At 43.2% G+C, this 18025-nt stretch overlaps 1 protein-coding gene across 3 annotated transcripts in view; it reads right to left on the reverse strand.

Annotated features, from left to right (window-relative positions):
- The window catches only part of ZZZ3 (zinc finger ZZ-type containing 3), a 157294-nt gene that overhangs the window by 132480 nt on the left and 6789 nt on the right, over window positions 1-18025 (reverse strand). For all 3 annotated transcript variants that reach the window (XM_068124854.2, XM_068124852.2, XM_068124851.2), the window contains exon 2: window positions 4910-6472. In XM_068124854.2, coding sequence (XP_067980955.2) covers window positions 4910-6177 — 1268 coding nt within the window. In that variant the 5' untranslated portion in view covers window positions 6178-6472. The remainder of the gene's footprint in view (window positions 1-4909; window positions 6473-18025) is intronic.

The raw sequence follows: 18025 nt of genomic DNA on the forward strand, positions 1-18025 counted from the left end.
ACCAGATCATCTGCATACAACAACTCCCACAGCAAACCCTCCTTTACGTTCCGAGCCAGCACCTCCATCACAGCTACAAATAGTAGTGGACTTAGTACTGACCCCTAATGCATTCCCACCTTCACCTCAAACTCACCACTGTTCCCGTCCTTCGTCCTCACAGCTGTGCACGCTCTTTCATACATTGCCATTTCATATTTTGTGACAGATCTTGCAAACAAATTGTTTTAAATGCATGTGATAACACTAACTTGACAACATCAAGATGTAGATTAATAGAAAATTATCTCCATAAATATATGCGTCAAAACTGCAAAAGACCATTGAACCACAAGCAAAGCTGGAGACACTGTGCTCTTTACGAGTGAATAATAATAATAATAATGCATTTATTTTATATAGCGCTTTTCAGGAAGCCCAAAGACGCTTTGACAGAGTGCAAAACATAACGCATAGCAAAACATAAAGACAATTGCAAAAAAAGAAGAATCAATAGGGAAATATTCAAAGCACAAAGGAGGGAGAAGGAGAGGAGATAGTCAGGGGTTAGATGCTGTGGGTTAAATGTTGAATGCAGTGTTGAACAGGTGGGTCTTGAGTGATGTTTTGAATGTGGTGAGTGAGGAGGAGTCTCTGATGGTGTGAGGTAGCGAGTTCCAGAGGGTGGGAGCAGCGATGGAGAAGGCCCTGTCCCCCCAGGATCTAAATTTGGTCCGGATGGGGGGGGTCAGGAGGTTGGTACCAGCAGAGCGGAGGTTGCGGGTGGGAGTGTGTCTGGAGAGGAGGTCAGCCAGGTAGGATGGGGCCAGGTTATGGAGGGCTTTGTAGGTCAAGAGGAGGATTTTGTACTGGATTCTCTGGGAGATGGGGAGCCAGTGAAGCTTGTAAAGGACGGGGGTGATGTGGTCACGGGTCCGGGAATGGGTGAGTAGACGGGCAGCGGAGTTCTGAATGTATTGGAGTTTATTGGTGATTGTTGAGGGTGAACCATAAAGGAGGCTATTGCAGTAGTCCAGACGGGAAGTGATGAAGGCGTGGATGAGGGTTTCTGCAGCCACAGAGGAGAGGGATGGACGGAGACGGGCGATGTTTTTCAGGTGGAAGAAGGCTGTCTTTGTGATCTGTTTAGTGTATTTGTCGAAGGAGAGGGTTTGGTCAAAGATGATGCCAAGATTCCGGATGTGAGGGGAGGTGGACACTGGGAAACCGTCGATGTTGAGGGCAAAGTTATGGGTGGACTTGGTGAGCGTTTTTGGGCCAATGATGATTATTTCAGATTTATCACAGTTAAGTTTGAGGAAGTTGATTTGAAGCCAGGATTTTATTTCAGTGATGCAGTTTGTCAGGATAGAGTGGGTGGCGGTGGAGATGGACTTGGTGGAGATGAAAAGCTGGATGTCATCGGCGAAGCAGTGGAATTGGAGACCATGACGGCGGATTAAGTGACCGAGGGGGGACAGGTAAAGGATAAAGAGGAGGGGGCCAAGAACTGAACCTTGGGGGACACCTTGGGGGAGGGGAGCAGTGGGGGATTTGCAGTTATTGATGGAGATGAACTGACGTCTGTCGGAGAGGTATGATTTAATCCAAGAGAGGGCAGTGCCGGTAATGTTAAAGGTGGTTTCAAGTCGGGTGAGGAGGATGGTGTGATCGATGGTGTCAAAGGCAGCGCTGAGGTCGAGGAGGATGAGAATGTTGAGGTTGCCAGCATCAGAGGAGAGGAGAAGGTCGTTGGTGATTTTGAGGAGAGCAGTTTCAGTACTGTGGTTGGACCGGAATCCGGATTGGAATGTTTCATACAGGTTATTGGCAGAGAGGTGATGCTTGAGTTGAGTGGCTACAGCGCGTTCCAAAACCTTTGACAGAAAGGGTAGGTTGGAGATGGGTCTGAAGTTATTTAGGGTGTCAGGGTTTAGTCCAGGTTTTTTCAGAATGGGGGTAACAGCAGCAATTTTGAGGGATGGTGGGACGATGCCTGTAGACAGGGAGGAGTTTATTGTTGCAATGATAAGTGGAGAAAGAGCAGGAAGGGAGGCCTTGACAAAGCTGGAGGGGATGGGGTCAAGAGTGCAGGTGGCAGTTTTCATTCCGATGAGGAGTTCAGAGAGGTCAGTAGGGGAGACTGGGGAGAATTGAGACAGGGGATGGCAGGATAAGGGGGGGCAGGTGGTTTGAGGGGGAGCGGGTGCGGCGGTGGTCAAGCTGTTGTAGATGTTTTCAATTTTGCGTTGGAAGAATGAAAGGAAGGAGATGCAGTTGTCTATTGTGAATGACTGGGTGGTGGTGTTCAGGGGGCTGAGGAGTTTGTTTATTGTAGAGAAGAGTGCTTTTGGGTTTCCGGAGCCAGAGTGGATAATTTGAGAGTAGTAGGCGGAGCGGGCGCGGGAGAGGGCATCTTTATAGTGTTGTATGTGGTCCTTGTAGGCCTGGGAGTGAACTGTGAGACCTGTTTTATTGCGGAGTCTTTCAAGTTGGCGAGCACGAGTTTTCATTAGGCGGAGCTCAGGGGTAAACCAGGGAGCAGAATGGGTGAAAGAAACTGTTTTGGTTTTTATAGGCGCAATTTGGTCAAGGCAGGAAGAGAGAGTGTGGTTGTAGTAGTCAGTGAGGTCAGAAGGGGTGTGGAGGTCAACGAAGGGAGAAGTGGACATTTTTTCAGAGAGGGTCGATGAGAATGAGGCAGGTGAAAAAGCGTTTAGCTTACGGAAGTTGATAGTGCGATAATGCCTTGGTGCTGGGGTGGGGATGTTGATGGTCAGAGTGATGGCTAGGTGGTCAGAGAGAGTGAGGTCGGAGCCAGAGAGATGGTGCAAAATTAGTCCAGTAGAGCAGACAAGGTCCAAAATGTGACCACGGTTATGGGTAGGAAAGTTGACATGTTGAGTGAGGTTAAAGCAGGTGAGTAAATCAGTGAAGTCAGTGGTTAGCGTGGAGTCAGTGGAGTCCATGTGGATATTGAAATCACCAAGGAGGAGGATTGAGGGGGAGAGGGAACATAGCTGGGTCAGAAAGTAGGAGAAGTCAGACAGGAATGATGGGTGTGGTTTGGGAGGGCGGTAGACAACAGCCATGACTGACTGTGTGTGACCAGAGAGTTTAAAAGCCAGGTGTTCAAATGATGGAGCAGATGAGATGGAGATGAGGTTTCTAGAGTGCAAGGTTGAATTGTTAGCAACAAACAGACAGTCTGTTCACAAATTGAATACAACGTTATTGTAGTCTCTGCACAACATCGACAATGAATTACGGTAATAACCCAATTTACGTCGTTTCGCAAATACATCACCACATTATTAATACCACTACCACATTTTTGTCACCTCACCTTACACTTGATGATGATGATGACCATTCATTTTTGCACCGTGACGATGCATAGAGCTGCCAAAGCAGTTTCCTTGGCTATTCTTTTTTTTGCCTCATACTCTGTCTTTCACGTGCCTTTTTGCAAACTCCAGGAATGCTGTCATGTACCTTTTTCTCAGTAGTGGCTTCCATCTGGCCACTCTCCCATAAAGCCTAGATTTGTGAAGGGCTGCAGAGACTGTTGTCTTTCTGACAGGTTCTTCCATTTCAGCCAAGGAACGATGTAGTTCTAAGTGGTCATTGGGGTCTTGGTCACCTCCCTGACCAAGTTCCTTCTTTCCCGGTTGCTCAGTTTGGGCGGACATCCAGCTCTTGGAAGAGTCTGGCTAGTTCCATATTCTTTCCATTTCCTAATGATAGAGCTCACTGTGCTCTTGGGAACTTTCAACACTCTAGAAATTGTTTTATACCTTCCCTAGATCTATGCCTCCTCACAATTCTCTCTCAGAGTTCTACAGACAGTTCCTTGGACTTCATGGTAGAGTTTCTGCTCTGACATGCACTGTCAACTGTGGGACCATATATAGAAAGGTGTGTTTCTTCCTAAATCATGTACAATAAATTGAATTGGCCACATGTGGATTCCAATCAAGTTGTAGAGACATCTCAGGGATGATCAAAGGAAATTGGATGCACCTGAGCTCAATTTGGAGTATCATAGCAAAGAGGTTGAATATTTATTGACGCAAGACATTTCAGCTTTTCATTTTTAATTATTTTGTAAAAAATTCTAAAAGCAAAATTCCACTGATATTATGGGTAGATCATAATAGATCCGCATAATAGATCCCCTCCCTGCATGTGAGGATCAGTGACAAAAAATCTCAATTTAATCCATTTTTAATTCAGGCTGTGACGCAACAAAATGTGAAAAAAGTCAAGTGGTATGAATACTTTCTTAAGGCACTGTATTTACAAATTAATGACCGCTGCTACAAGAATAGTTCGTTCGCAATTCATTCGCATTGCATGGGTGCTACAGTGGATAAGAGTTGCGTGTAGACTGTTATCAGTGTATGGTGTGGCTTCATTCCAACAGAATATAAAAATCTGTTGCATTGTGGAAAAGAGGAATTAGCCAAATTAAATGGTCCTACAAACACAATTAAAAAGTCCTGGGAGGGAATGACACCCCCTTTCACTGCCCAACAGGCAGGGAATTTCAGGATTCAGGAGTGAACGCACTGGCGACCATTGATGAAATCTGCCTCTTCACTAAGGTTTATGACTTGGCCAACAGCAATTTGATTTTGCCATTATATAGAAAGGTGTCTGAGTGCAAAAATATTTGATGCTCAGATTTTTTGGGTTCGGCTGTGGGCTGGAGAGGAGCAACCCTGTGTCCATCAAGTTGAAGCCTTACCCCACCCTCATCATTCCCTATTGTAGGCTTCTACCCAAAGCCCTCACACATACATAATAGAGAGAAGGACTCTTACTAAAAGAACATTGGCTTTGCATGTTGTGATGTGATGCAATTAATTCATGAAAAAAAAACAACTAAATTATATAATGATATTCCCAATATAAGGTAAATACTTACTCCTTGTTGTGTTTTAAAGCAAGATGGTCAGACTCAAAATAATACACATCCGGTTCTTCTTCTTCCTCCTCCTCAATTTCTTCTTCTTCTTCTTCGTCTTCATCATCTTGTTCATCTTCAGTCACATCCCCGTCCAACTTTTGTTCATTTATCAAGCTTTTCAATTTATTATCTACATTTTCAGGGCCATCACTTGGCTTTGGTGAAGGCTTTTCATCAATAAAAGAAAGTCCACAATGTGTTGAGTCTATCCCTTCATCTTCCATACTGGCATCAATCTCTTCTATTTGGCTCGCACAGACCTTGTGCACTTTTCTCTTTCTTGGAGAAGACCTGACAGAAGCGGGGAGGCATGAAGGTTCTTGATGCAATGAGAAAGGGAGTCCACTGTTCAGAATTTGGCGCTGCACATGTGGTGATACACTTGCATCCTGGTCCATCAAACCAAATGAAGAGCCACCACCAACTACATCCACCTCACCTTCCAACACTTCTTTTGACACTTCAGCTGGCTGGCTCCCAACCGCTTGAACAGATTTGAGTGTTGTCGTATCTTCATCCATTTCACTTTTAGGGCCATGCATCTCCGAAACCTGAATTTCGATATTACTTTTCCTTTCATTGCTCCATGATTTGCAACCATTGGACAAAACTTTGCCACCTCCCTCAAGTTTTGATGCAGAGTCTGTGTTGCCATTCTTTTCACCAGTATCCAAGTGCTGGTTTGTGTTTCCACACATAGTTGAATTCTGAGCATTAAGCTCTGTACCTTTTTCTTCCTCAATTCTAACTACCACTTCATCACAATTATTTAGCTCACTTTCTTCCTTTTCATCCTTCTCTCTGTCTACACTACCTTTTTCAGCTATGGCTGAAGTCAAGTTGAGATTTAAACAACGGCGCACACACTTTAGAGTTGCCCCAAGTTCGGTGACATTATCTTTGACCTCCACCAACACCTCACATGGTTCTGAGCGCCGAAGTCGCTTTGCTCGTTTGTATGTTGTCAAAGCCTCACTGCTTGTGCTTTCGTCCTTTTCAGTACCAGACAACATTCGTTTGCGGCTGGTAAGATATTGCAAATCATGCATCCCTGACAAAGATGATGACCCAGACTCATGACGACTTCGCAATGGTGCCAGCGGTTTGGTCTGCAGCTGCTCGTCAGGAAGGCTAACGTTGCGGTTGCGCAGGCTGCGGCCGAAGAAGCTTTCATCGAGACCATTGGCTGCAGCGGACGATCGTGTCAGCCGGTGTGGTTTGCTCATGGCACCGAGCCACAGGATCCAGCATGCTGCAGTTGCCTCCCAAAAGGGTTTCCACAAGCAAGCCACTCTTTCTCTTCTTCTTTTTGCAACAGCCTTTTTGTAACAAGTTTTCACTTCCTCTCACACAGTTATTGAGAGATGGAAAAAGTCCTGTCACTTTTTCTTTGTAATGTTATCTTCTTAAATTTGATTTTCCAAATACTTTTTCATGAAACCGTGGTCTTCACGGAGCTTCAGTTGCTTGTACTGCCTTGAGCCAGCAATGTGTATGTATACAGCTGTCTCCGCTCCAAAACTGTTCACACAGATGCAGAGCAAGACTTGTAAACACATGGTAAGAGTAATAAATTAATTTAAAAAACACAACCAATAAAAATTAAATACTGAATACATTTTTAAACAATGGAAAAAAACAATGTACAAAATGAAAGCGTCAGTTGTAGACGAGCTAGTGACACTTATTGGTACTTGCAAAAGATCAATTTTTTGCAAGTATATTGGTTGGTTTGGTGTGTTATTCTCTGTCCATCTGTCTGTCTGTCTGTCTGTCTGTCGCCTACTAGTCACAATTTTACTCCGATCTTCACAAAACATAATCACAAGCTAGAATCCTATTGTTTGAGGGCAGAAATCGTCTATTTTCATCAGATTGACTACATATATAAATACAGTATATAAAACCGAAAATACACAGGTGGACAGCGAATCCTCAACGAAGGTAATCCTCATCGAGATGAATCCTTGGTTGACCAATGTGCGCGTGTCTATTGATTACGTAATGTTTGAACACAAGTTGGACCATGAGTACATCAATTAATGACATATCAGACCATGACTACGTCTATTAATTACGTACTATTGGAACATACATTTTAGACCCCTTTAAGACCGTTAAGACCTTTTAAGACTCTTTAGACCCCCCCCCCCCCCCCTTATAATGCTCAAGACCCTGTTACCCTTTTAAAGACACTTCAGACACCTTAAAACCTTTACACAGTTGACACCACATAGATCTTTTGACTTTTGACCATTAAACCCATTCGACCATTTTTCCACTTCTATAGATAGACCCTATAGACCCCATTTGACCCTTTAGACAGCTAACTACTATTGGAACATACCCTTTAGATCCCTTGGACTCCCTAGATCCTTTACACACCTTTAGACGCACACCACACAAACATCTATGGATCATTCTTGCAATATACAGTTACTACACTTTTTCAGCAGTAATACACAATATCTCCATCTACCTGGAGAGTGGGTACTCTGCTCATTTGAACAGAATTTGCATATTGCATCACTGAAGTGGTTCACCAATCAAAATCTCGAAGCATATTGGTTTGGAGGTCAAAAGCCCGAAGTCAAGTTCGCATAAAATCATTTATTTTCATCCGATCAGTTAAAATTTGAACAGAATTTGCATAATGGGTCAGAATTGGTTCACCCAAAATCAGAACGATCATTTTAACCGTTCTGACATGTCAACTGTTTCCATGACCACAATTCACACCCCATTATAATGGAATGGGACTTTTTACGATTTGATTATTGCTTTATCTCAAAAAAAATTCAGGATATCACATTAAAACTTGTACAGTTTATTTGTAGTAAGTGTAGTATGTATGCATATGTTACATGCAGTCAAAAGTAGTCAAGGCCATCCGAAACATGTAAAACACTTATGCCAAAATTATTAAAATTTTCCAGTTAACTATATGTACAATATAACAATCAATCACATAAAACAATTATTGAGAGGTCACATGTACGAAATTACAAAATTGCTTTTTCATGGCAACTATTCTTCATTTGGATTTCACAGGCATCATGTTATGCACGACATCGTCCTTGTATTTTGTATTCAGGGTCTGAAGCTCATGGAGGTGATCCACCTTATTAATAACAAGGAAAGAAGCGAAGTCTTAATATACTAATAGCCAAGTGATTTGTTGATTGGTCCCAGGCTCAAGGTAGCAGAAAAAGTGACTAGACTCGGCATCATGGTTCAGAGGGTCTGATCTTAGTTGGGAAGGTCAATGGTTACGACGCTGACTGAGTCGTACTGTGATAAAAATGAAGAAGAAGAAGAGGCTTCGGAGGCGTGAGACTCCTCGCTGGTCTATTTATGTGTGAGCGCTTTGTGTGCGAGGCGGTTTCTATAAGCTGAATGGGTTATACAGAGATGCGTGCTGGTTCATCTTGGTAAGACAAGACTGTGATTGATGGCTGATGTGTTGGAAAGCTTTACCCCATTTTATACATGCTTTTATATGCTTTGTCGGACTAATGAGATTTTCGTCTATGTGTGTGGGATGTGAAGATCGATTTCAATAAAGCCTCTTATTTTGGAGCGAGGTTGTTGAATAATTTTCATTATACATACCCTGGTGTTGGGCTAGCGGCTAGGGTGTCAGCTTAGGATCCTAGGATCCTGGGTTCGAAACCCGGTCGATCGCTGAATTAACGCCAGGGGGGTTGACTCAGCCTGTCATCCTTCCGAGGTCGGCTAATTTGAGTACCAGTTCACTGGTAATTCCCTGCTTGTCGTTAAAGGCGGCAAAAAGGGTTGGCGTCAGGAAGGGCATCCGGCCGTAAAACATTGCTTCAAAAAGGGGACCGAAAAACAACAACTACCACGGTTCCCGAAAAAGGCCAACCCCCGCTTGCGGGGAAAAATGGCCTCTAAAGGTGGTTTTTATACATACCAAAGACTACAAATGGCATGTGCTGCTTCTTCAGCATTGAAAGGATAGAGCACAGACAAACTCCATCGGTTGGCACCCAATGAGAGGAGGAAATTATATCCTAATTGTCCGGCTGAGTGCATAGATAAAACAGACATCATAACAAGGCCGGTACCCAAGGTGCTCTGGAAAATGATGCGACTTCCCCCGAACTCAGTCGCTGTGTTTATCTGGTCAAGTCCAGTGTTGTTTGTTTGTTCGTGTTTGTTTGTTTGTTTGTTTGTTCGTGTTTGTTTGTTTGTTTGTTTGTTTGTTTGTTCGTGTTTGCTCGTGTTTGTTTGTTTGCTCGTGTTTGTTTGTTTGCTCGTGTGTGTTTGTTTGTTTGCTCGTGTGTGTTTGTTTGTTTGCTCGTGTTTGTTTGTTTGTTTGCTCGTGTTTGTTTGTTTGTTTGCTCGTGTTTGTTTGTTTGCTCGTGTTTGTTTGTTTGCTCGTGTTTGTTTGTTTGCTCGTGTTTGTTTGTTTGCTCGTGTTTGTTTGTTTGCTCGTGTTTGTTTGTTTGCACGTGTTTGTTTGTTTGCTCGTGTTTGTTTGTTTGATAGTGTTGATTTGTTTGATAGTGTTGATTTGTTTGATAGTGTTGGTTTGTTTGCTCGTGTTTGTTTGTTAGTGTTGGTTTGTTTGATAGTGTTGATTTGTTTGATAGTGTTGGTTTGTTTGATCGTGTTTATTTGATAGTGTTTGTTTGTTTGATAGTGTTTATTTGTTTGATAGTGTTTGTTTGTTATTTAGCACTTGTTTGTTTGTTATTTAGCACTTGTTTGTTTGTGTTTGTTGTGTTTGTTGTGTTTGTGCGTTTGTTACTTGCCGGAAAAGATTCCGGTAAGTATGTTGGTTGGTTGGTTTGTCTGTCTGTTTGTTTGTCTGTTTGTGCGCAGTACTAGGTCTACACCGTTGCACATAGAATCACCAAACTTTACACACATATTTGTCTTGCCCTGGATAGACTGTGCTCAAGGCCTCCATTATATGACGTCATAATTCGATAATTCGACAAGTACAAAACTTCATCCAATCAAAATGCAATTTCTTGAGCGCCATGTCGGCATAAACTGGTGGGGGAAAAAAAAATGATGACGTCGTCGGTCACGTGGTTCGGCCGCCATCTTGGAAAAACCGAAAAACTTTACACCTCTATATCTCCCGAAAGTGCTGAATAGAAAGAATGGAGACATGGCTCATTGTAAAGAACTCTCCATGGGGAATAAAATATGTTAATGATGATGTCATAGGTGCCTCCATTATGACGTCATTATGACATCAAAATTCGACAAGTACAAAACTTCATCCGATCAAGATGAAATTTCTTGAGCATAATCCAGTTGCCCTGGAATAGATTGTGCCCAATTGTTAAACTCTCTAGGCCCAAGGCCTCCATTATGACGTCAAAATTCGACAAGTACAAAACTTCATCCGATCAAGACGAAATCTCTTGAGCATAATCGAGGAATAAATTAGTTTAGAAAACAAATAATGATGATGTCATCGGTCACGTGGTTCGGCCGCCATATTTTTTATTCCGGCAAGTCCTCGGTCTCTGACCGATCTTTCATTTGTGTTTGTTTTTTGTGTTTGTGCATTTGTTTGTGTGCATTTGTTTGTGTGCATTTGTTTGTGTGCGTTTGTTTGTGTGTGTTTGTTTGTGCGTGCGTGTGTTTGTTTGTGCGTGCATTTTTTTGTTTGTGTGTTTGTTTGTGCGTGCGTCTGTTTGTTTGTGCGTGCGTTTGTTTGTGCGTGCATTTGTTTGTGCGTGCATTTGTTTGTGCGTGCGTTCGTTTGTGCGTGCGCTTGTTTGTGCGTTTGTTTATGTGTGCGTTCGTTTGTTTGTGCGTTTGTTTATGCATGTGTTTGTTTGTGCGTGCGTGCGTTTGTGCGTGTGTTTGTGTGTGCATGCGTGCATTTGTGCGTGCACGTGTTTGTTCGTGCGTGTTTGTTTGCGCATGCATTCGTTCGTTTGTTTGCGCGTGCGTTCGTTCGTTTGTTTGTGTGTGCATTTGTTTGTTTGTGCGTGCGTTCGTTCGTTTGTGCGTGCGTTCGTTTGCTTGCGCGTGTGTGTGTTTGTGCGTGCGTTTGTTTGTTTGCTCGTGTTTGTTTATTTGTTTGATAGTGTTTGTTTGTTTGTTTATTTGTTTGTGTGTATTTGTTTGTGTGTGTGTGTGTGTGTTTGTTTGTGTTTACTTCCGTCACCAAAGGTGGATGGAGGTTATGTTTTCACGCCTGTCTGTTTGTTTGTAAACAAAATATCTCAAAAAGTTGGGGACGGATTCAGGCGAAATTTGGCAGAGATGTAGCATATGTCATAAGGACAAAACAATTAGATTTTGGTGAAGATCCAGATTCGGATCCGGCTGGTATAATTTTTAAAGCGATTCTTCACCATTGGGAGACGGGGCCAAAAACTATACATTGCAGGATATCTCAAAAGTTATTGATGGATTTGGACGAAACTTGGTGGACAGGTTGTGTGCGTGACAAGGAAGAATCGATTCGATTTTGGTGAAGATCTGAACATGGATTCGGATATGAGAATAATTTAATTTTTTAAGTGATTCTTCACCATTGAGTAATAGAAAAATAGAAAATAGAAAAAAATGAGACATGGTTCATTGTAAAGAACTCTCCATGAGGAATAAAATATGTTAATGATGATGTCATAGATGCCTCCATTATGACGTCATAATTCGACAAGTACAAAACTTCATCCGATCAAGATGAAATCTCTTGAGCATAATCTCGGAACAAATTAGTTTAGAAAACAAATAATGATGATGTCACCGGTCACATGGTTTGGACGACAAATTTTTAATTCCGGCAAGTCCTCGGTCTCTAGCCTAGTGTTGCTTAGCGGTTAGGGTGCCGGCTTGGGATCCTAGGATCCTGGGTTCGAATCCCGGTCGATCGCTGAATTAACGCCAGGGGGGTTGACTCAGCCTGTCATCCTTCCGAGGTCGGCAAATTGAGTACCAGCTCGCTGGGATGAATTATCACGGTGTGTACCCTGATTTAGAATAGGTACACGGTATCCCTGCGCATCATAAGAGCGTGACCAATACAAGGGTTGGCGACAGGAAGGGCATCCGGCCATAAAAACATTGCCTCAAACAGGGAACCATGATTGTCATGGGGCCCGCAAGGTTAACCCCCACTCCAGCGGGGAAAATGGCCTTAAAACGATCATTCATTCATTCATTTAAGTCCTCGGTCTCTGACCGATCTTTCATTTGTTTGTTTTTTGTGTTTGTGCATTTGTTTGTGTGTGTTTGTTTGTGTGTGTGTTTGTTTGTGCGTGCGTTTGTTTGTGCGTGCGTTTGTTTGTGCGTGCGTTTGTTTGTGCGTGCGTTTGTTTGTTTGTGCGTGCGTTTGTTTGTGCGTGCGTTTGTTTGTTTGTTTGTTTGTGCGTTTGTTTGTTTGTTTGTGCGTGCGTTTGTTTGTTTGTGCGTGCGTTTGTTTGTGCGTGCGTTTGTTTGTTTGTGCGTGCGTTTGTTTGTGCGTGCGTTTGTTTGTTTGTGCGTGCGTTTGTTTGTGCGTGCGTGCGTTTGTTTGTTTGTGCGTGCGTTTGTTTGTTTGTGCGTGCGTTTGTTTGTGCGTGCGTTTGTTTGAGTGCGCTTGTTTGTTTGTGAGTGCGCTTGTTTGTGCATGCGTTTGTTTGTTTGTGCGTGCGTGCGTTTGTTTGTGAGTGCGTTTGTTTGTTTGCGAGTGCGTTTGTTTGTTTGTGCGTGCGTTTGTTTGTTTGTGCATGTTTGTTTGTGCATACGTTTGTTTGTTTGTTTGTGCGTTTGTTTGTTTGTTTGTTTGTTTGTGCGTGCGTTTGTTTGTTTGTGCATTCGTTTGTTTGTTTGTGCGTTCGTTTGTTTGTTTGTGCGTTCGTTCGTTTGTTTGGGCGTGCGTTCGTTCGTTCGTGCGTTTGTTTGTGCGTGCGTTTGTTTGTGCGTGCGTTTGTTTGTGCGTGAGTTTGTTTGTTTGTGCGTGCGTTTGTTTGTTTGTGCGTGCGTTTGTTTGTTTGTGCGTGCGTTTGTTTGTGCGTGCGTTTGTTTGTGCGTGTTTGTTTGTTTGTGCATGCGTTTGTTTGTTTGTGCGTGCGTTTGTTTGTTTGTGCGTTTGTTTGTTTGTGCGTGCGTTTGTTTGTGCGTGCGTTTGTTTGTTTGTGCGTGCGTGCGTGCGTTTGTTTGTTTGTGCGTGCGTTTGTTTGTTTGTGCGTGCGTGCGTGCGTTTGTTTGTTTGTGCGTGCGTTTGTTTGTGCGTGCGTTTGTTTGTTCGTGCGTTTGTTTGTTTGTGCGTGCGTTTGTTTGTGCGTGCGTTTGTTTGTGCGTGCGTTTGTTTGTTTGTGAGTGCGCTTGTTTGTGCATGCGTTTGTTTGTTTGTGAGTGCGTTTGTTTGTTTGCGAGTGCGTTTGTTTGTTTGTGCGTGCGTTTGTTTGTTTGTGCATGTTTGTTTGTGCATACGTTTGTTTGTTTGTTTGTGCGTTTGTTTGTTTGTTTGTTTGTGCGTGCGTTTGTTTGTGCATTCGTTTGTTTGTTTGTGCGTTCGTTTGTTTGTTTGTGCGTTCGTTCGTTTGTTTGGGCGTGTGTTCGTTCGTTCGTGCGTTTGTTTGTGTTTGTATGTTTGTGTTTTTTTTGTGTGTTCGTTTATTTGTTTACCAACCGAGAATTAAGGTGTGGAGGTTGAAAGAGGTGACAGTAAGGGAGGCATTAAAAGATAGGCTGAGTAGGGTAGAGGATGATGTGGTTGAGATTGAAAGTGGTTGGATGTCAATGAAAGCTAGTCTGTTGGGAGCCGTTAGTGAGGTATGTGGATGGACAGAAGGACCACCGAGGCACTCGGAAACATGGTGGTGGGATGATGAAGTTGGAAAGAGGATTGACGAGAAGAGGAAGAAGTTCAAGGAGTGGCAGAAGGCGAAGGGTACGGGAGCAGAAACAGCAGAGCATGAAAGTTATAAGGCAGCCAGGAAGGCTGCAAAGAAAGAGGTAGCAAAGGCGCAGGAGGCATGCAGGAAAATGTTCGGAGAACGCTTGGATTCGGAAGAGGGTCAGAAAGCAGTATTCAGGATTGCAAAGCAGATAGCGAAAGAGAGGTGTGATGTGATGGGGGTGAGTTGCTTGAAGGATGAAGTGGGACAAATCGTTGTCGACCCAGATGGAATTAAAGGAAGATGGAAAAGATATATGGAAATGCTGTTGAATACAGAGAATGAATGGGATGGCAACATAGAGAGTAACCCAGTTTTAGGACCGGCAGAGAAGATAACTGAGAAGGAAGTTGAGGAAGCGATAAAAGCAATGAAGGGTAGAAAAGTGGGAGGGCCGACGGGAGTTGTGGGAGATATGTTGAAGGCAGCAGGAAGTTGGGGTGTGAAGAGAATGACAGAGATCTGTAATCTGGTGGTGAAAGAAGGCCGCATTCCAGTGGATTGGGAACTGAGTACCCTCGTCCTTCTATACAAGGGGAAAGGTGACCCTCTGGAGTGTGGCTCGTACCGAGCGATAACGTTATTGGAGCATGGAATGAAGGTATTGGAAAGGGTGTTGGAGAGGAGGATAAGGAAGAAAGTGAAGATCGACGAAATGCAGTTTGGATTCATGCCAGGAAGAGGAACGACAGACGCGCTTTTCATTGTGAGGCAGTTGCAGGAGAAGTACATGGAGAAGAGGAAGAAGTTGTTTCTTGGGTTTGTTGATCTGGAGAAAGCATTCGATCAGGTTCCACGCAAAGTATTGACATGGGCATTGAGGAAGTTAGGAGTGGAGGAATGGTTGATCAGAGTAGTGATGGCAATGTACAAAAGAGCGCGCACAGCTGTAAGGACGAAGGATGGGAACAGTGGTTAGTTTGAGGTGAAGGTGTGAGTGCATCAGGGGTCCGTACTAAGTCCACTACTATTTGTAGCTGTGATGGAGGTGCTGGCTCAGAACGTAAAGGAGGGTTTACCATGGGAGTTGTTGTATGCAGATGATCTGGTGTTGATTGCGGAAAGTATGGATGGACTGAAGGAAAAGATGAACACGTGGAAGGAATGTATGGAGACAAAAGGTCTGAAGGTGAATATCAGAAAGACGAAGGTGATGGCAAGTGGTAAAGCATGTGGTGAGGTGGAAAGAACTGGGAAGTAGCCATGTGCTGTGTGTAGGAAGGGTGTCGGAGTGAACTCCATTCAGTGTACAATGTGCGCTGAGTGGGTTCATCAAGAATGTAGTGGTCTGAGAGGGTCATTAACCAGTGTGGCAGCTACATTCAAATGTAAGGTGTGCACAGAGGGAGCTGCAGTTGCAGGAAATGTTGAGTTGGATCTTGGAGACGGCGTGAAGCTGGAAGGTGTGAAAACATTTTGCTACCTCGGAGACATGCTGAATGGAGAAGGTGGATCAGACTCGGCAACGGTTGCTCGAGTGAGATGTGCATGGAAGAAGTTTCGGGAATTGAGTGGCGTGCTGATGATGAGGGGAGTGTCGTTGAATCTGAAGGAAAAGGTGTATGCTGCATGTGTGAGAAGTGTTATGATTTATGGGAGCGAGACATGGGTAATGAACGTAGAGCAGCAACGAAGGTTGGAAAGGGTGGAAAGGGTGGAAATGCGAATGGTTCGACGGATGTGCGGAGTATCGTTGAGAGAGAGGAAGACAAATGATGAATTGCGAAAGATGATGGGAATAGAGCCTGTGATGGATGCTGTGAAGAGGAACAGGTTGAGATGGTTTGGTCATGTGTTGAGGAAGGATGAAAGTGACTGGTTGAGAAGAGTGATGGAAATGAATGTAGAAGGAAGTAGAAGACGGGGAAGACCGAGAAAGACTTGGCTAAAGATGGTGGAAGAAGAAATGCGGGCAAGGGGGTTAACAAGGAGAGATGCTGAAAATAGGGCAAAATGGAGAAGATTGTCATGGGGACCGCAAGGCTAACCCCCACTCTAGCAGGGAAAATGGCCTTTAAAATGCATGTTGTTGTTCGTTTATTTGTTTGTGTGTATTTGTTTGTTTGTATGTGTGTATGTATGTGTGTGTGTGTGTGTGTGTCTGTGTGTGTTTACTTCCGTCACCAAAGGTGGATGGAGGTTATATTTTCACCCCTGTCTGTTTGTTTGTGAACAAAATATCTCAAAACGTTGTGGACGGATTCAGGCGAAATTTCGCAGAGATGAAGGGTATGTCACAAGGACAAAACAGTTAGATTTTGGTGAAGATCCAGATTCGGATCCGGCTAGTATAATTTTAAAAGTGATTCTTCACCATTGGAAGATCGGGCCAAAAACTATACATTGCGGGATATCTCAAAAAGTTATTGATGGATTTGGACGAAACTTGGTGGACAGGTTGTGTGCGTGACAAGGAAGAATCGATTCGATTTTGGTGAAGATTTGAACATGGATTCGGATATGAGAATAATTTAATTTTTTTAAGTGATTCTTCACCATTGAGTACCGTTCTAGTTGTGTGTTTGTTTGTGAGTTTTTATTTGTGTGTATTTGTTTGTGTGTGTTTGTTTGTGTGTGTCTTCCTTAGATCCTGTAGAAAATAAAAAGAACACTCAGTCATAGAGTGACAAGTGAATGCATTTCCTAATTTTTCACTTTGTGACACTTCAAGTTGTAACACTTAAAAGGTCATACTTTGAGGTAATTTCTTTGTTGGAAGGTCATACGCACAATAAAATAATACAAGTTTTGATTTATCTATTAGTCAACAACGTTGAAATATACTTTCTGACATTAGTAATGCATGTAAAAAGGGTTAGAGTATAAGACATCTTGGCACCAAACCAGCTTGATACATAGCAACGGAGAAATTCCATCGCAAAAGACATCTTGGGTCCAAGCCAGTTACCTCCCTCCAGAACATACACCTCCCAAGTTACCAGCAAAATCCATTTACAGCCAGGTTCGTTCCATGTGACCTCGTCGCCGCCGCCAACAGGTTTATTAATAATCGCTAGGCAAACTTTAATTACATTTTAGATTTGATATTACATTACAAATATGACACAGACAGTGCACAGCACACTGCTGTGTGATTCGCCCAGTACAGAGGCCTTGTATTGTGGGGAAAGGGAAATTCCTGACAGTGTGGCTCCAGGAAGCCACAGCCCGAGACAAACAGCTACACTACAACTCCTTGGAAATTTCACCCTTTTCTTTTCTCCTTCAAGATCAACAACAAATTTTTCACATTTCTGCATTTATATGGATCAAAATGTCGAGAATATTTCAATAATCCATTTATGTTTTACATTAGTACACTGCACCAAGAAGCATTTTAACTGTGATAAATGTCAGGCTGACAGGTCCGGAACAAATTCCCATGGCCGAGCAGAAAATAGCATGATGTGACACACGGAGCAAGAAGAGGAAATCCTGCAAGATTACATTGCAGTCGCTCAATAGTTATCCAAGATAAATACCATGCCATCATCTCGGGAGGACAAGGAAGCACTTGAAAGAGAGGAATGTTTGTGGCTTCCAGGGATATCAATTAATTTGAACATTCGGATTGCATAAAGCTGGAAAATTACTGGAAAATAGAGATTTTGAGTCCTTCTCCTCCCTCAACCCTAACACCTAAAAGGACACAGAATCCTGGTCTCGGAAGATAATAAAACACCATGACTTCTACTCCAATGGCATTGCCCACTCCAGGTAAAATGTGATACTGTCTGGACACTTCCAAGGAAAATGACTAATATCTGGGCCAAATTTCATGGTCACGTGACCATTCCTTAATGGTTTGGAGAAAGAGGGCAGGGGGTGTTTGGACGACTTCTTGCACAGCAACAAAAACTGTGGAAGCTCTGAATCAAACATAATTAAAAAAACATAATAAACCATTCCTTTCACACTGTTAGGCGTATAGGACTTGGCGAAGCACTTTCATTGGTTAAGGAATACAATCCTGGATGGGTCGCCACTCCAACAGCAGGATACTCGAATGGCTTGTTACCCCAGTAAGCTAGTACTCATTTTGCCGACCTCGGAAGGATGACAGGCTTACTCAACCCCCCGGTGTTATTTCAATGTCACGACCCTAAGATCTAAAGCCAGCCACCTTAACTGTAAAGCCAACACCAAGCATCTGACTCAAACTTGCAGATTTTTTATTTTATAGAAAGATTGCAAG

Source organism: Myxine glutinosa, chromosome 8 (assembly GCF_964187855.1).
Source record: "Myxine glutinosa chromosome 8, kmMyxGlut1.1, whole genome shotgun sequence".
NCBI lineage: Eukaryota > Metazoa > Chordata > Myxini > Myxiniformes > Myxinidae > Myxine > Myxine glutinosa.